Source organism: Thermochaetoides thermophila, assembly GCF_000221225.1.
Source record: "Thermochaetoides thermophila DSM 1495 unplaced genomic scaffold scf7180000011820, whole genome shotgun sequence".
NCBI classification, from domain to species: Eukaryota; Fungi; Ascomycota; class Sordariomycetes; order Sordariales; family Chaetomiaceae; genus Thermochaetoides; species Thermochaetoides thermophila.
In genome coordinates, this window is record NW_006383036.1 from 2,711,835 (window position 1) to 2,729,967 (window position 18,133).

Genomic DNA, 18,133 nt, shown 5'->3' on the forward strand with positions numbered 1-18,133 from the left:
GACCTTCGTCTGGAAGAGGGGAGGGCTTGAAAAATGTTAAGCGAGGCTTTCTTACAGGTATTGCCTCAACGGGCGAATATTTACGACAAAGAGGTACCAAATAACTTCCAACCCAAGGGGGATCAAGAAGTAACTTGACGAACCAATTGATATTAAAATTACAAATTTAATCAATTGACCGCAACGTCGCTTGAGCATAAGCTCTGGAAGGTTGAATTGAAGCAGGATGAAGAAGGCTGAGATAGAGTCTCTCGAGGTCAAAAGCCAAGCTCCCCCCCACAACCCTCCGAGCGCCAATACTTGCCCCACCCTGCCCCTCATTGGCCAATAGCAGATGCCCAAACATTTTGCAACCCTGGGCCAGAAAACCCACTTTACCGACGACCAACGTCTTGATATCGAAACCTCGCAACTCGCAAGCACTCGAGCCTCGCCTTGCCTCGCTCGCGTCGGGGGTGGTGCGCCCAAGTGTCCCCAGCCAACAGACACCACACCGAACAACAAATTTCCAAGATGCACGGGCAGGTTGTGCGAGTCGCCCTCCGCCCGGGGCGCACTGCCCAGGGCCTGCGCGCCGCCCTCCTTCAGCAACATCCCGCTTTGTCGACGACCACGGCAACCCAAGCTCATACCTTTTCAACTACATCGACTGTCCACGACGACGAGCCCAGAACAAACAGCACTAACAATGCCGACGCCCCCTCCCTGTCCCCTTCCTCCGGCCCGAGCACCCCCCTCCGGCCTTCCTCCATCGAGCGATCCTCTGCCGCAGCCAGCCGACTCGCCCAACTGCGTCTTCGCTCCTCTGCTACTTCATCACCCGACAACGTCTCCACCGAAGCAAACAGCGAAACCACAACCGCCGCCCGTCCCAGTGCCCGCGGCCCGGCCCCTCAAGCCGGCCGCCGCGCCATCGACCTGCGCAACCTGAGCGCCACGGGCCCGGCGGCAGCCGGCAGCGGCAAGGTCCTCAACCTGCGCACGCTGCGCGGCGTGTTTCGCAAGAGCCCGGCTTCGCCTGTTGCGAGGAGCCAAATGGCCTCCGGTACGTTCAGCATCGCGCGGGGGAGCGCCTTTGGACGGGACAGGCGAGCCGAAGCTGCGGAGAGGGGTGAGGGTGCTAGGGCGGCTGCACGCCGCAGGCGGAGGGGCGCCAAACTTGTCCTTGGCAAGGGTGAGAAGAAGGAGAAGAAGGATGCGAAGAAGCTCAAGTTTTCGCCGGCGGGCCAGGCGTATCTCGATCAGCTGGACCAGGGCACCGAGCAGCCTTACGTGCCGGAGGTGTCGAAGGAGACGCTGAGCGGGTACGGCGCGCCCGTAGCGACGGATGTGGCGCTAGGGAAGGTCGAGACGGTGATTCGGGCGATGAGGTTGATGGCCGGCGGCATGGCGTTCAACAATGAGTCGGGTGTCACGGCCGATCTGACGGATGTGCTCAACCGGTATAAGAAGAAGCAGCCCGTGTTTTTACACAGCAAGGGCGAGAAGGAGTGGATCGAGCGCGCCCTGCCCAAGCATCACTTCTTGCCACCCGATCCGGAGCTGAAGAAGGCTATTATTGATGCTACCGTGCGCGGCAAGTATGATGAGGAGGCGACTAAATTCGCCGAGCTATCGGATGTGCGCGGTATCATGGCCAACTTCCACTCGCGCACGCATACCTACCGGGCGTCCGACTCTGAGAGGTTCATCAATAAAGTGCTTTCGCTACTGCCTGGCGGCGCGGAGAGCAGGCCTGAGGCGAAGAAGGCTCAATAGATGTGCAATGGGGGGGAATTGGGAGTGAGCGTTTGGGGATATATATATATATATATATATATATATATATATATATATATATATATATATCTCTACACACGGGTTGAGCGGTTGGGAAGTGTACGATGTATCATTAGTTAGGTACTCGGTCTTGATGTGTTTAGACAACTTGTAAAACAAGAGAATGATTCCTGTTCCAGACTTTGAATTGCACGCACGGCCTATTCTACGGATTATACACTCGTGCTTGGTATCTTCTTATAGGTACCTTGTTCGACCGATTTCGTGCCCATCCCTTTTGTTTACTTTTCTGTCCATACTCACTCATCATATACAACCCTAGGAACACTTACACAGCCGCCCATCCCAGGGGCGAACCCAACATAAATACACGAAATTGTACACCCCACCGCCCACCACAGCCTCCTTTCTCTTCGCTCACTGACTTCCCCTAGCCATGATCTGCTGCACCGCCTCCTTCTCCTTATTCTGAATCCCTTTCATCCGCTCATCCTGCAACTTTTGCAGCTTTTCCTTCAGCTTCTTCTCATCATCTTGCACGATCAGCTTCCCCTTCAGCCACTTCTTATGCACCTCCAGCCGCTTATGCACCTCCTCCCTGACCCGGTCCCTCCACCGCTGACAAACTTCCTTCGCCCGCTTCGCCAAATCATCTGCCTTCTCCAGCTCAACCGTTATCGTCAGTTCAAGAGGATTTTCCTCACTCCGTTGCGGCTGCTGGTTATACTCGGGCGCGCGGAGGACAGCGCTGATGATGGGTTTCACGGAGGATTCTTCGAAGGCAAGGATGCTCCAGCGGCGGCCGCCCAGCGGGGCGATGGTTGCAAGCTCCCGCAGGGGGTAGGTGTCGGCGGGATTTTTGGAGAGTTGCACGGGGATGGCGCCGATGCTGTCGGCGTTGAAGCGTCCGCCGGACCGGAGCTTCTTGAGTTCGTCCAGGTAGCGCTTCTCGAGGCGGTCCAGGGCTTGCGTTACGTCGGTGAAGTCGTAGGGTGCGGAAGGGTCGGGTTTTTTGTGGTCGGAAGGGGTGTCTCCGGAGTCATTGTTGGAGCTGGAGGAGGCTTTGCTGGACGAGTCCTTGGATGCTTTGTCTTTCTTCTTGGCGCAGGGAGTGGTATATGAGAATGACCTAACGGCGATGAAGTTGCCCGCGGGAGTAATGGTGGCAGTGCTGTTGATGATAGCAGCCTGGAGCGTTGGGATGAGGGGTCCCAGGGACGGTGTTGCCCTGAAGAGAGTTGGGACGAAGACGTCAGTTTACCTGTTTCGATAGGGCGCTGGGAGAGCATGTTGAGCCATTGGCTCACGAAACCTACCGAGACAGAACCTGGGCGCGCAGAGCGCTGCTGCGCAGCATCCGGTTCCCGGCTTGGAGGGGTCTCATGGTGGTGTCTATGTTGTGGAATGTTGATAGTCTGCTGTAATTTGTCTGCCTCTGCTGGCTTGGCGGCAGCATCTGAACCTTGACAGCCCACTTGCTGGGCTGCTGCCGTCACAGCCCCGCAGCCCACCGGGGCCCTGGACCAATGGGAGTTGTCAACCGATCAAGGGGTTGGAAAGAAAGGCCCCAGCAAACAGAATGGATCTGCTGCAGACAAACTTGTGGGTAGTGCCCGCTAGCTGACCTTCAGTTGCTTCAAAGTAGGCTGCGTGGCCCAGTGGTTAAGGCATCTGCTTTACAGGAGACAGCCCTCACCGGCTGACCTCGGTATCGCAGAGGATCGCAGGTTCGATCCCTGCCGCGGTCATAGCTTTTGACAATTTCTCTTTTGCTTCTAACTCTCTCTGGAAGAGTTGGGTTTTGTTTTACAGGTTGATCTATCGAAACAAGGATACCAGGCAAATCCGAGATCAACTTCTGAAAGACGGCTCTTATCGTCACCCTCTCTGCCCTGTCCATTGCATGTGTTGTCTGAAAAGCCTGAAGCATCGCCCCTGACGCGGCAAACAACCAGTCGACGAACGGGCTGTGCCATCCGAAACAAACTTGCATATTCCCCCCTGTCACTAAGCTGGATAATTATCAACCAGGAAACCCGTGACAGTTCGTGTCTCCTTGATCCAGCCAATGGTCATATAGGCCTTGAATTCGTAGGGTGGTAAGGTGAAGTTTGGTCCTACGAAACTGCTTTGGGCAGATTTCGTCCCTACCCCTCTGCCCCCATATGCTCCAGAGACTTTGGACATGCAGCTCAGCAAGACAGGACCGGGGATTCTGGGAAGAGAGAGCGGTTAACCGAAGGATCTCGTTCGCTGTCTGCGTCGTGTACAGTGTGTGTAGATCTCAAGTGAAAGGAGGTTGTCAGTAGGCATGCCATGGACCGCAGCTTCAACCCCGCGTCGCTTCCACCAGAACAGAGTTTCCTCTGTCTGAGAAACTAGGAAATGAAGACAACCCGCTCCGAAAGCCTATCTTAGTCTTGACAACTAACCAACCAGCCCCTGTCATTTGCCACGTTGAATCTGCAGCTTGAGTCTACCGCTAAGGATACCGCAGAACCGGGACTGGAGTTCAGCTTGCTTCCTTACCTAGCTCCCGGGTTCGGTGCCCAAAGCAAACACCGCCCACCTCAACGAGCTTCAGGCCAAGCTTAGGCTTTCCTTGTCCACACTCTCTGCCTAGCTACTCTTACCTGCTTGGTACACCGAGACAAATGATGGAGGTTCGCTTACTGATACCCCTCAGTCTTGTCCAAGAGCACAACACACGTCCGCCCACCTGAGACCGTATCATCACATCACCTGTTTCCGCAAGCCATCCCAACTAGCTCAGGGCATGCGACCTTTTCCTTCCCTTCCCAAACCCCGTCTGTCCTGCCCTGCCGATAGAAGTCACCCATTCGGCTGATTGGGTCACTCGTTGCACTGCCCTCTTACTCGGCTGATTCAGTTGAGCCCAGTCCAATGAGGGGACGGGCACACTTCTATGTACATACATCGGTCGCCGGTATCGACATCGCACCGGCTACCTAACCAGTAACTGTCCCCCATGTTTTATGCCGTTCTTCTCTTCCCTTCTTTGTCGTTGTTCACAGCTCTTGACTTTGGTTTTCTCTTGATGGGATTGGGGGGGAGGAGGGGGAGGGGCAAGGGACCATAGAGAGGGTCAGCCCGGTCTGGTCCGACGCCCTGCCTGGCTAGGAGGGGGGGCAGATCGCTTGTAGGGCTATAGGTGGATGTGGTGAGGCTGGGAGCTGGCGTGTGCTGCTCAGCGGTCGTAGCGCTATGCTGCTGCTGCTGTACACTATGCTGCTTGCTGGCTGGTCAACTGCTTGGCTTGTTTGGCTTAGTAGGAGCTTGATCTGATGGATTGATAAGTCCAATCATCTCCCTGAGAGGACTATATTGGGCAGCGCTCTTATTCCTGTCAACTCACCTCTTCTCTCTTTCCAGTGTTAACTTTTAGCATTTTCATGGCTTTCTGTCTTGAAACTCGTATCAGTTTTGCCATTCAGGTCATATGGGCGTACTAAGCAGTATAGTCCTCGGCGCTATTAGTGGCTTTTGCGTCCTGTGCCTTTCTGACCATCGCTCCACTCACACCGTTCAGAGCAACTCAAGAAGTGCGAAGGTGACCAAATTGGAAACAAACAACCCCGAAACTGAGACCCCAAAAGCAGAAACAGAGGACGACAAGCCTGACGGAAACGAGAAGCAGGCCAAACAAAAACATGAGAACATCCAGGAGCAGCGCAGCCTTAGCTCAGGGGCCATCGACAATTAACCCCCAACCTTCTCACACATTACACGAGATACCTCCTCCCAAACCACTAATCCTTCTCCCGGACTCAACACCCGAGCTCATTCGGGACATCATCGAGTGCGCGATAGAGAATGGCTTGGGACAGGTTGAAGAAGTTAAGCAAAGAAAAGAAGCACTGCGGAGGTCCAACAATGAGTCAGGACCGGACACATCTGATTCCTCGAGGCTGTCGCTCATGGGAATTCGCTCTGCCTTCAAGAAGACAAAGGATCTCATCGTGAGCAAGCCGGATTCCTCTACTAATGGCAAGAGCAAGCACAGGGGCTTGTCATACTTCAGCCGGAGGAATGAAGACTCGTATGTCATAAATCCCCTTTTGGACTTCCAAACCTCATTGACTCCAAGGAACAGCCAATGCATCGGCTGCCTAGAGAACGTCAAACGCCCCATCCGCAGCCCCTGCAACCACTTTTACTGCGACATGTGCTTCAATAAGCTGATCCTGGCCGCCGTCCAGAATCCCATCCAATGGCCGCCCAAATGCTGCCGCAATACCATCCCTGAAAGGTCCATCGAAAAGTATGCTAGCACGGACGCCATCTGCCGTTGGCGCCGCAAGAAAGAGGAGATGGATACCCCTGGTGACCAGCGTGTCTACTGCGCCGTGAAGGATGAGAAAACGGGCGAGCTGTGCAATGAGTGGGTAGGTGTTAGCACCAACGACATCGCGGCCGAAGGGACATGTCCGAAGGGGCACAAGATGTGCATGTGCTGCCGCGGTCCGGCCCACGGGATTGCTGGCAGGTGTCCGGGGAAGTACAAAGTTGATCCTGGCGAGGAGGAGCAGGTACTGCGGCAGCTGGCTGCGGAGGAAGTGTGGCAGCGGTGTCCTGGGTGTAAGGCTTATATTGAGCATACCGGTGGGTGTGTGACTATGCAGTGGTATGTTTGTGTTTTGTTTCTGTTATATCTTGTGACTTTATTCAATATTTCTCGATGACCTCCTACATTTGTTGTCCTCGATACCTGTCATGAGTTAAGGCGCTAACATTGGTGGCCTTCTCATCACTAGCCGCTGCGGTAGACGCTTCTGCTTCTCCTGCCTTGGCAAGGCTGGCCGTTGTAGTTGTACTTCAAGCACTATAAAACAAAAGAAGGTTGAAGCTCAAAAGGAACGCAGAATGCGGTTGAAAGCCGAGAGAGAAATCGCCGAGCGTGAGCGGATACAAGCAGAGCTGGCACAGCGGCGAAGAGAGCGTGAACTTGCTCAGAAGAGCGCCCAGGAAACCGGGAGGGAGGAGATAATAGAACTCTTGCAAGACAAGCTGGCTTTAATAAAAGAAATACAGAGGGTAGCTCTGGAGAGGCAACAGGAACTTGAACTAGAGGTGCTCAGGCTGGGAGGTACTCTGGATAGGCGGGAGGATCTTAGAGAGAGAGGTTGAGTTTGACCCTGAAACCCAGGACTGGTCCAGGAGCACTTTAGAAATCTGGAAGACTGCTGGGAGATTCGTTGGGCAGACAGTGAAGGCGTTTATTGACGAGAAGGAAGAGGATATGTACAGGGTCTTTCGGAGGAAGGAGGTTAGGCTGCGGAAATCAGTCTTTTTTTTGGGGGGGGGGGGGGGAAGGGGGGTTAAACAGTGCGTGTAAGGGTAAAGTGAGCAGGGAGAAAGCCCCGAGAAGAGTAGGACAGAAGACTGGTCGAGAGAACGTCTAGTTTGACAAGCAAACATGCGGTTGAGACGCAGGGGTCGCAACTCGTGGTGACAGAGCAGAGAAGGCTGTTTTGAAGGCTCGGAAGGCAGGAGATGATGAGTCGACCACAACAGATGACGAGGGTGAGAGTATCGTGCTGCGATCAGATGCATGATACGGGTCGCTTTGTTGCCGTTTCCCGTAGGTTTAAGGTAGCACTGTCCAAGATTTCAGAAATCATGATGAATTTTTATACTCTAGACTCTAGAACTCATCGCTTACGATCGTTCATGGGTGGAGGAGTGGAAGACCCATCGATCAAGCAGTGTTACACACGAGTCTGCAACAACCCAGACGAGGATAAGGGCTGTATACCGAGCTACCCTGCGAGAGAGGCATTGCGCTCATCGCATGTTTGCGGCAGTGGCTGATAACTCCCATCACCGACAACATCCCAGGAAAGCCGCAAACTCGAGTCACTGGACGCAATTCGTAGTTCGCAAGTCGCAAAATCCGTGCCACAAGCTCAAACCTCCAAGACACTACCCTCACAGCCGAGAAAAGTCGACCTCAAAACCTGGAAATTGCCATATCGGTGGCGATGCAAATCAGAATCCGGTACGTAATGGCGTTTGCTTTGAGTCCAAGGTCAAGTAGGGCAACAGAGCTGGATGGCCCAGCAGCCTCCCCACAGGCCAAGCCTGCTCGGCCCAGGGATGTCGCGATTAGTGCTTGCCCAGCGTTCCAGACGCCGCAGACGCTACGCCCACAAAGTTCGCTTTGTTGCATATAAGTGGCTGCTGGGCAAATCTGGGGCCGCGTGGGGGTTGACCATCTATGCATCAATCCCGGATCGCCAATTAAACTCTTGCGCCAAGCGGGGCACTCGTCCCCAGCCTGCCTGGGCTTGGCGCAGCCAGATGTTATCGTTATCTCTTCAGTATGCGACCGTTATCAGTCTCACTGCCCCCAGATGTAGAGATGACATGATCTTGGGCCACCTACCCTGCGCGTAGGCAAGACAGCATCTGGAAGAACCAGCTAGTGTGCGTAGTGTAGAATATCTACCCGTTTTGTAATCCTGGCGTTGCGGCTGGGTTGCCTTGCAATTGATACTTTAAGGTGTTTTGCCCCCCCCCCCCTTTCTGCTCCACGTCTGTTGTGCTGCTTTTTTGCCTTCCGCAACCACACACCACCTGGGTATCCGGACACTTCGAAAAGTCCCCACGGACCCTCTTACTCACCACTTCTCGACCAACATCTAATTCTAACGACATCGATTGCGTAACACAAAACCAACTTGCGACAACAAACCTTTCTGCGCGCGACAGAGTCGCATACTCAAAATGTCTGCTCCTGAAGTTTCTCACGGTCGCGGTGGCGCCGGTAACATCAACCCCGACGACACCAAGTACGTCGACGGCGAGGTCGTTCGGATTGGCGCCGAAGGCAGCCATGGCGATGGCGCCTTCAGCACTGGTCGCGGAGGTAGGCACAGCAAACATCCCACACCCAAAACTTCTCTTAGACCCCGCATTTCCCTCGCGATCGCAGAACCCCGAACCTTTCATATAACAGCGACATCAACGATGCCTTTCACATTATAACCTCTAAAACATCACAATCACAAGCCACCCCGCCGTGGTCGTCGACTGCCGGCTGGCCGTTATCGCAGTTGACTGACCGGCCGCGGCCACCCCCACATCGTTGCATGCCAAGCTTCGGCGTACGCGATAAGGGAAATGGCTAGCGCGAGACAGAACATGGGCAAAAACACCACCATTAGATCAGTGCACACGATTTTCCTTTGCCGGATATGGTTTAAGGCTGATCAGATTGTTAACCCTCTGATGGCAAACAGGCGCGGCCAACATTGGCGATCCGGGCGTCAAACAGACGCATCGCGCGGATAAGGACCTGGTTCCCGAGGCGGCCATCCGCCCCAGCTCCGACAATGACTACCACACCGGCCGCGGCGGCGCTGGCAACGTCGAGTTGGTCAAGACCAAGACCAAGGAATCGGTCAAGGACGCTCCTCAGGACTCCAAGGACAAGCCCGAGGCTCCCCTCGGTCTGGCGGATCGCCTGAAGAAGAAGATCTATGGCGTTTTCAAGAAGTAAAGGGGTTTGTGATAGGTATCGGAATAATTTGCTAAGGCAAGGAGGAAGATGTAATATCGTTCAGAGTTGGGGGGGGGGGGGGATGGTTGGTTTATTCGTTTGAGGATTTGCTTCTTTTGCTTTGCACTGATACCACCGTTAACGTTGCCGATGAAGAGAAACCTATCCTGTGGGGTTATGGCAATCGCTTTCTCTATCTGTCTCTGTTTCATGGGCATGGCTGGAACTCAGAGGAGCATGACGTGCCATATCTCCTGCCTTATCTCTTTCTCACTAATTACATTAATACCACCCCGCTCACCTATTAACTTATTGATCTGGATGTATGATGTCGTGCTTTGAAGTGTGCCCAGTCAGAGCTGCGTTTCTTAAGATGTTGGGACCTGTAACGTCTTGCATCACGAGCTGCCGGGCCTGACTAGGTCTGTCTAGGTTGGTTTGCAAGCCGATCGACCTGGGCATTAGATTAACCTCTATATGTGAGGTTTTCTCCCTTTCAGCTTTCTTCGTTTATGAGACATGCAGGTATAGCACTAAAATCTGAGATCAACCGCCCAGCCCTCCCTCACGGCACAGCGGCACGCCGAAAAGGGTCGCGTGAACTGCAACCCAAGCCATCAATGCGGTCCGTGATCAATCACCTGCGCAACGCCCGCTTACGTATTATGCCCTTCCCCCCAGGTCCCAAGTCGCCGGGCACACACACACTCAGCATTCAGCCGGATAGGCATATAGGTAGGTAAGGAGGTGGCAACCAGTTCCAGGTTTCCATTCTTTCCCACAGGTCTGGGTGTTTGGAACGGGAGGTAAACTACATACATAACCGAGAGGCTCTCTGTGTTGGGCTGCTGAGGGGCTCATCTCCTTTTTTATCCTAGGGAGCTGGTGGAGGATGGAATCGAGAGCTTGATGGAGCTGTTATGGTTCCGTGAAGCCGATCACCATAAATCAAAAGATTGTTGTCATATTGAATCTTATTGTCCATCTTTCAAATGCTGCTAACAATCGTTGCCAACCCTTCGGTTACCGGCGGGTCAGCATCCTCATTCCAACCCCAAGAGCACCAAAAGCAGCTGCTGTTCTATGGACGAAACGCCGACGCTAGCAACAACCTCGCCATCAACCCGCGCTTCTCATTCGCACAAACAGCTCTCATACAATCCAGCGCAGCCAGATAGAAGTGTCTACCATCTTTGAAAGGTGCAAGAAGGCCCGTTCACTCATCAGAGCGGTTCTTGATTCAGGATCCATCCCCCAGCAGTCGGTGCCACCAGAGACCCGCTGTCAAGCTTTCCCCAGGCGCCCCATCAGCGGGTCCGTCAGTGTCTACCCAGCCAGCATGGCACCCCCTGTTGTCGGAACCAAGGGAACTGACCAGTGGGAGCTGGACCTGCAACAAGCAGCCCCAGCACGGCCGCATTTGCCATCAGCGGCCGTGTCACAGGGTCAATGGCTTGGGGCTGCCACAGGTCCAAGTCCACGAGCTGGATCATCGGGCCTGCCCGACGACCACCGCAGCAGACCACAACTCCAACTCTCCTCTGGTTTCTCACGCCTTTCGTCATTCGCCTCCAAGCGCTCGTTTCATTCATCTTCTTTTGAGGCCGACGACGAAAGAAGTAGCAGTGACGAAGACGACGATTTCGACACATTATATTTCCGACACCGTCGCAGCATGAGTCCACCACCGCCGCGTCGCCGCCGAAGTAATGGCAGCCTGACACCGTCGCTGCTGCCACCGCCGCGATACCCGGGCGAGGATACCAGGCCGACGAGTTCTAAGGAGCTTGCTGGCTGGTATGCGTACGCATTTGCGGCCGAGGTTTATGTAATTTGTGGTGAGGACAGCTTCTCTTCTCGGGGATGATGGGCTGTGTTTGCATGTTCGCTAACGTGATGTGATGTTTGGTAGCAATTGGTATGGCAGCCCCACCCAGATTCGACGCTGTTGCTGCCGAGCAGCTTAGAACTGCCCTCCTCGACGAGATGCCCATGATATCAAGAATGAAGCTAACAACTTGCAGGCTCCTTCATCCCCATCCTCCTCGAGACCCTCGCCCGAGAGAACGGCGTCCTCCTCTCAGACCGAACAACACCCTGCGGGCCGAGTTCCGAGGCCGAGGGTCAATGCGTGGTGTACGTCCTCGGCATGGAGATCAACACAGCCAGCTTCGCCATGTACACCTTCAGTGTTAGTGTGTTGCTGCAGGCGCTGCTGGTGGTGAGCATCAGCTGTGCGGCCGACCACGGCAACTACCGCAAGAAGCTGCTGCTCGCGTTCGCCTGGATCGGCAGCTCCTGCGTCATGCTGTATATCCTGGTCAACAAGAGCACCTACCTGCTTGGCGCGCTGCTGGCGATCATTTCGAATACGTCGTTTGGAGCATCGTTTGTCTTACTGAACTCGTTCCTGCCGCTACTGGTGCGGCATCACCCTTCGATTAGCGATTCTAGTGAGAATGATTTGGATGACGATCACCAAAACGGCTCTGGGGTCAATTACGGCACTACCTCCAACGGGCGGGGATCTCATCATACCCCCAGCGCGGAGGAGCTCGAACAGGACGTGGTCGATTCAACAACGGCCCTACTGCCACATAGGCGGCTCGAGGACGGTCGTCCCCTGTCTAAGGTTCGCACCCACGAAGAACTGACCTCCCAGGAGCTTAGCCTCTCAACACATATCTCATCCAAAGGCATTGGCATCGGTTACATTGCTGGGCTATTCCTGCAGTGTGCGGCCATTTTCATGCTCGTAAAAATGAACAACACTACTTGGGGGCAGCGCGTGGTCCTCTTCGTTATTGGCGCTTGGTGGGCTATCTTCACCATCCCAGCTGCACTTTGGTTACGGCCACGGCCCGGTCCTCCCTTGCCAGGCTCTCTGAAGCAAGGAAAGCTCCGGGCACTTGTCTCCTACACCTTCTACGCATGGAAGTCTCTCTTCCGCACAATACAGCTCGCCCGTCGCCTGGTCGACATCGTGCTCTTCCTCGGCGGCTGGTTCCTTCTCTCGGATGCCATCGCAACCACCTCGTCGACAGCCATCCTCTTTGCCAAGACACAACTGCACATGGAGCCATGGGCACTGGGTATGATCAACGTGATCTCGACAGCGGCCGGTATTGTGGGCGCCTTCTCGTGGTCCTGGCTCTCGCGCCGCTTCCGGTTGCGCGCGCACCAGACCATCTTGGCGTGCATCGGCCTCTTTGAGATCATCCCGCTGTACGGCTTGGCCGGCTACCTGTCGTTTGTCCAGCGGTGGGGCGTGGGCGGGCTGCAGCAGCCGTGGGAGATGTACCCGCTTGCAGCCTTGTACGGATTCGTGTTGGGCGGTCTGAGCGGGTACTGCCGTTCGCTGTATGGCGAGCTGATCCCGCCTGGCTCGGAAGCAGCGTTTTATGCGCTGTATGCCATCACTGATAAGGGGTCCAGCGTATTCGGCCCTGCGATTGTGGGTGCCATCATTGATGCGTCGGGGGAGATTCGGCCAGCGTTTTGGTTCCTTGCCGCGCTGGTCGGATTCCCTGCGCCGCTGATCTGGTGCATCAACGTGGAGAGGGGCAAGATGGAGGGCGAGAAGCTGGCGGAGATCATTGAGGGGTTCAAGGCGCAGCAGAGCGAGTCCAGTGAGGATGAGGACAACAGACGCATCCTGGATGCGTATGATTCCCAGTCGGGCCCGCGGTGAAATCGATTAAACTGATCTCTTGTACTTTTACTTAATATTGGTATCTCTTTCTTTCGTTCGTGGGTTTGCATAGCGCCGGCGTTGGCTGTGGGTGAGGTTTCTGGGCTGCTGGGCGTGTTCCAGGGTTGGGGGTGTCGCATCTTGGGTTTCCGGGTTCTGGGTTGTCACAGGCGGTACAGATTAAATGTGCTTTTGTCGTCCAATGTCCGGTATGATTGATCGGGGTCAGAGGGCGAGTTGGTTTCGGCATAGGCATGATGATACACAAACATGGGCAAATGGTGATTGTTTTGGATGTTTGATTCTCTCCCAACACTACTCGTTGGCGGCGTTGGGGGACGACCCAGTCCAGCGAGCTGAGTTGATGTTACAGAAAGCAGCACGATAATGCCATGAAAGAAACCGGCGAACCAACGATCCGCCTAGCGGGGAACCAAACCGTGGAGTGGCGTGTGGTTGACGATCCCAAGTCCAAAACACATGGCAGCTGTTCACTTGCCGAGTGGCCATTGCTACTGGAATGCTGCTGTCGGCGGAAACAGACATCAGCCGGGGGATCAAGCCGATTCCAGAGAAGCCAACTGGCACAGCGAATGTCAGCTGGTTTCAAATTTAGATGCTGGCTCCTCCATGTTTAAATGAGTATTTGAATTCGCGTCGAGCTGAAAGATCTTGGTCACTCGAAGGGTCAACTCTTTGCAAGCCTCGGGTCGAGCCCCCAGAATCCCAGCTTTTTGACGATCTCACTCCAGGATGTCATTCTGTAGTTTATTTGTTCTGGCGGAGAGCTCCATGAGCTTGGCTGGAGCTTGGCTGGAGCTTGGCTGTGCGTTGCCAAACCCCGGACCCGCCCAGCCACAGTTTTTCCCCATTTCTTGGCTTGCAGACGACCTCACTGGCTGGACGTCACGTGGTTGACGTCCGCATTCCCCATGGCTTTTCGATGAGCCAAGCTGCAGGGTGGTGGATGCGGTGTCTGGAAATTTTGGTGCTGTTGTCATCATCCGCATCTGCATTTTTTAGATTCATTTTTGCAGTGCGGAGCAAGTGTAACTGGTGCAAGCGCAGCTGACAGCGAAAAAAAAAAAAATAACGAGAAGCGAGCGAGATCGCCCTCCCTCCTTGGTCGCTACCTGGTTAAGCTGCAGCAAGCAAAACAACCTAACGACGACCACACGTCCACAAGTTGGGAACGACCACGCAATTGCCACCATCGCTGCGGTTGTCGCACATTGGCGCCCGGGCATTGACGATTGTCGTCCGGTAACTACGACTCTGGGACACAAGTCATTGTGAATTGCGATCGCCTTCCGCGGCCTGCTCTGCTTGCCGGATTTTTTGCTCGATCCTCCCTCGTCGCACGTAGAGCTTGCGCTGTCGCAATTCACCTTCGCCAACAGGGCTAGCCCGAACCTAATCCTCTTAGGACCCATCGCCTACAGTCTTGACTGTTGCTTCTCTCACTTCCCCTCATCAACGCAGCCAACCCCATACCCCCCCTCCCCCCCAGCCACGTCGACGGTGTCGCGCTACCTTGGCCAAGCAAGTATATTAGGAAGAATCACACTTATACGTATCCCACACGCCTGCCTCTACCCCGCGATTGTGACTACCATAGACCCCCAACAACTTGACACTCGACTCAGCGTTGCGCAATTGGCTCCATAACACATCATCTTCTTCGTCGCATTCATCTTGCGACTCGCGTGTCCTTGGAGCCGCGACACTTTCGACAGCTGGACATTTGCTCTGTGCTTGTCGACTTTTGTCCCATCTGCCCCTCCGTTTCCTCCTGCCAACAGCACGTCTACCTCACCCTATACCTAAGTCTCGACATCCTTCCTCGACTATGTCCATGGCGATGCAGGCTCGCAAGAGGCCGAGGAACGAGTCCGAGGACCTCCGGGCCGAGTGTCCGTTCACCGTTCGGATCGTCGACCCCAACCAGAAAGATGCCGGCAAAAAGAAGAAGCGTAGGCGCACCGAAGGCTCCGAGGAGGGAGAGAAAGTCTTGCTCCAGATGTCACCCTTTGCCCCAACTGGCAAGTTCAAGACCCACGAAACAATGGACCTGCACTACCAGATTGAACCGGCTAAGCAGTGGTCCGAGATGACGCGGTATAACAGCTTTGTCCGTAAGTACCTGTCCCGGTTTTTTTTTGGGGGGGGGAGGTTGCACCGATGCAGAAACAGATTTGGACTAACATACTGCGCCACGGCGCTATTCTTCAGTCAATGGGGTTAAGTACTACAGTGAAGGCTTTGTCTATGTCGCCAACGAAGCGAGTCTTGAGCGGGGGAAAGCCGCTGCCAACGACCCACAAGCACAGACAAGTCCTTCCGATGAAGGATGGGTCGCCCGAATCCTCGAAATCCGCGCCAGCGATGAACACCACGTCTACGCCAGAGTTTACTGGATGTACTGGCCTGATGAGCTGCCAGCTGGCACAATAGATGGCAAGAAAGTTGTCCAGGGTCGCCAGCCATACCATGGGTACCACGAGCTCGTGGCTTCCAATCACAGTAAGCACCAATTGCCATGATCTGAAAGGTCATTTGCCGGGGGCTGACAGCCGCACAGTGGACATCATCAATGTTGTTAGTGTCACCCGTCAGGCGATCGTAAAGCAGTGGTTTGAGGAGAACGAAGACGAGATCCAAAACGATCTCTACTGGAGGCAAGCCTTTGATGTCCGGACGTACGAGCTCTCTGTATGTTGTTGAATTGTTCCCTTTCCAACCAACCATAGCGCTAACGCTAAACTCTTCTGCAGTCTGTCGAGCTCGTGTGCAGTTGCAACACCCCGGCGAATCCTGATAGGCTTCTCGTCGGATGCTCATCCGAGTCATGTAAGAAATGGCTACATCAGGAGTGCATCCTAGAAAATGCTTTGCGGCAAACCTGGAACCGCCTGGGCGCCGACAGACCCCACATTCCCATCAAAAAGGAAGAAGAAGATGATGCCAACGAGTCCAAGCGGCCGTTGAGCCCGACCGAGACCAGCGCCGAGGTGGCCATGCAGCAGTCCATCGACGTCAAGTCCGAGGGCGAACCGGACGCGGTCCACGTGAAGCAGGGCAACGGCGTTGAAATCAAGCGCGGCGAGGAAGATGTGCAGGCGGCGCCCGAGGACGCAGTTGCCTCGGATGTACCGCTCAAGAGCGAGCCTGACACCTCAGCTAATCCCTCCAGCTCTTCCGCCCCAGAAACCAAAGAAGAACCTTCCTCGGGCAGCACCCTTGTTAGCCGACCGAGCCGCGCTGGTAGTGTCAACCGCGGGAAACGGAATGCTCGGCCACGCAAGAGCAAAGGCCATGATGCGAGCAGTGAGAGCGCGCGGCCGTGGGAGGGCAAGTTTGAGGCGACACTCAAGATGCCAGATATCGGGGCGCCGCTCATCGAAATCCACGATCTTCGTGAAGGTGTCAAGGGTGGGGAGAAGACGTGGACAGAACCCGTGATCTGCTTGATCTGCGGCGCGCAGGTCCACTAGGATGAATCTGGGTCGCTGCAGGAGGCAGATAAGCGGCAGAGCAGGACACTGCGCAGGCGTTGGCGGAAGATGGGGATGAGGAGGTTTAGCATCTTAAACGAGCAAGAGCTGGAAAGCCCCGGGGCAGGAGATAAGAGGAAGGAAACCATCGAAGATCAAGAGCGCGGGGCAAAGGTTGAGGAGGAGCCGAAGGCCGAGAACCTGGACGATATCAAGTTTGAGTTCGAGTCCCGAACCGAGTCGCAGCCTCTATCGTCTGAGGCCAGGGATCATGATTATGATCCCAAAGCTTCCGGCTCTGGTCACCGCCCACCCCAAGCTCAAGCCGAGCCCCAACGTCCACTCCAACTCCTGCACCAGTCTCGTCTTCAATCCCCCACCCAGCCCGACTCCCAGTCTGGATCGAGCAACATCACCTGGTATGACGCACTCGGGTCGCAGAACGTGGAAGGCGACATGAACGACGACCACGGCGAGGATGGGGAAGAAGAGGAGCAACAAGAAGAAGCAAGGCTCGCCACGTCACCGGCGTCGTTTCCGGGAAAGAAAGAGGAGACAGATGATGGGAATTAGGAATGGACATCGTGGTTATCTGCATCGACCTCCTCCGCGTCCGCTGACCGTGAACTGCGGCGACGTCAGCGACCACGGCAATGGCAACAACAACGACGACGGCAGGTAAGGGATGATGTTGAAGAGAGGCCCCCTCGACTGGCTGGAGGAGAGACGATCCGTCAAGTGGGCATAGAAAACATGAGGGTTGACAGCTTAATGGAGAAGCTCAACACTTTTGTTGTCGTCACTCTTCTCCTTGCCGTCACTATTGTCGTGGTTTTACTATTGTGCCGACTCCTTCTACACCTCATCTCATCATTGATGCACTCTGTAGAAACACTACTGGATTCAGCATAGGAAGCTGAACTGTATTGACGAGGACATGTTCGAGTTGGAATTGCATTCTTGGGGCGTGGTAATGCGATGTGGATTATCCCATATTATTTACCAGCGTATCTCGGAGCGTCTGCTTTATTATCCTTTGATTCTCTCTTGCAAAAAAAAAAAAAAAAAAAACCTACATCATCGTCTACCGTAAAGGTAGCCAACTAGGTAGTTACTCACGTTGTGATTCAAACAGCTAATTGCTGGTTACTGAGTGCTGGTTCTGATGGCTCGCTTTCGGGTGGGTGAGTGGTTACCTATGGACGTAGGAGGGAGGATAGGGAAAGGCTGGAACTGTTTTACTACACAGCAGAGCTAGGGGAACACAACACAGGAATGGAATGAAGCATTATGTTCGTTTATTGTTGTTATTGCTGGGAATACTTACAAGTTGAGCATAGGTTTGTACGGACGGAGTTATTAATTGCGGTTGGAACAGGGTCCAGGCCGGGCGAGTGTGTTATCGGGCGATGGCGCTCAGGCACTCAGCACCTTGCTTGATTGATGATTATAAACAGGGTTTGCGAAATCATTGAAGTGAATGATAGTTGAAGCGATAGATAAAAAGTCTGGAGCAAGTTGAGCGAGCACATGTGGACGATGGTGATGTCCTTTTTCCATATGACCAGGGGCTGGTGAAGGTCGTACTCTGCATTGGATAGAGCAACAGCCAGCTGTTTGGACTCCTACTCGACTCTCATTGCACGT

General features: G+C 54.5%; 6 protein-coding genes and 1 non-coding gene across 7 annotated transcripts; 6 read left to right on the forward strand and 1 right to left on the reverse strand.

Moving 5' to 3' along the window:
• Window positions 1–513: 513 nt before the first annotated feature.
• CTHT_0057340 (uncharacterized protein) lies at window positions 514–1,758 on the forward strand (the record flags this gene model as incomplete). The annotated part of the gene is made up of 1 exon (XM_006695992.1): window positions 514–1,758. One exon carries the CDS (start codon window positions 514–516, stop codon window positions 1,756–1,758), a length of 1,245 nt encoding a protein of 414 aa, XP_006696055.1.
• Window positions 1,759–2,196: 438 nt separating this feature from the next.
• On the reverse strand, window positions 2,197–3,163 carry CTHT_0057350 (uncharacterized protein; the record flags this gene model as incomplete). The annotated part of the gene is made up of 2 exons (XM_006695993.1): window positions 2,197–3,007; window positions 3,096–3,163. The coding sequence occupies 2 exons, from the start codon at window positions 3,161–3,163 to the stop codon at window positions 2,197–2,199; spliced, it is 879 nt and encodes a 292-aa protein (XP_006696056.1).
• Window positions 3,164–3,423: 260 nt separating this feature from the next.
• CTHT_0057360 lies at window positions 3,424–3,527 on the forward strand. The gene is made up of 2 exons: window positions 3,424–3,460; window positions 3,492–3,527. It is a non-coding gene; the product is annotated as a tRNA-Val (tRNA).
• Window positions 3,528–5,450: 1,923 nt separating this feature from the next.
• CTHT_0057370 (uncharacterized protein) lies at window positions 5,451–6,927 on the forward strand (the record flags this gene model as incomplete). The annotated part of the gene is made up of 3 exons (XM_006695994.1): window positions 5,451–5,839; window positions 5,894–6,424; window positions 6,555–6,927. The coding sequence occupies 3 exons, from the start codon at window positions 5,451–5,453 to the stop codon at window positions 6,925–6,927; spliced, it is 1,293 nt and encodes a 430-aa protein (XP_006696057.1).
• A 1,599-nt stretch (window positions 6,928–8,526) lies between these two features.
• On the forward strand, window positions 8,527–9,301 carry CTHT_0057380 (uncharacterized protein; the record flags this gene model as incomplete). Its single annotated transcript, XM_006695995.1, has 2 exons — window positions 8,527–8,668; window positions 9,042–9,301. The coding sequence occupies 2 exons, from the start codon at window positions 8,527–8,529 to the stop codon at window positions 9,299–9,301; spliced, it is 402 nt and encodes a 133-aa protein (XP_006696058.1).
• Window positions 9,302–10,640: 1,339 nt separating this feature from the next.
• On the forward strand, window positions 10,641–12,992 carry CTHT_0057390 (uncharacterized protein; the record flags this gene model as incomplete). The annotated part of the gene is made up of 3 exons (XM_006695996.1): window positions 10,641–11,139; window positions 11,214–11,219; window positions 11,326–12,992. 3 exons carry the CDS (start codon window positions 10,641–10,643, stop codon window positions 12,990–12,992), a joined length of 2,172 nt encoding a protein of 723 aa, XP_006696059.1.
• Window positions 12,993–14,847: 1,855 nt separating this feature from the next.
• Window positions 14,848–17,059, forward strand: CTHT_0057400 (uncharacterized protein; the record flags this gene model as incomplete). Its single annotated transcript, XM_006695997.1, has 5 exons — window positions 14,848–15,127; window positions 15,225–15,515; window positions 15,574–15,704; window positions 15,767–16,450; window positions 16,508–17,059. The coding sequence occupies 5 exons, from the start codon at window positions 14,848–14,850 to the stop codon at window positions 17,057–17,059; spliced, it is 1,938 nt and encodes a 645-aa protein (XP_006696060.1).
• Between the last annotated feature and the right edge of the window lie 1,074 nt (window positions 17,060–18,133).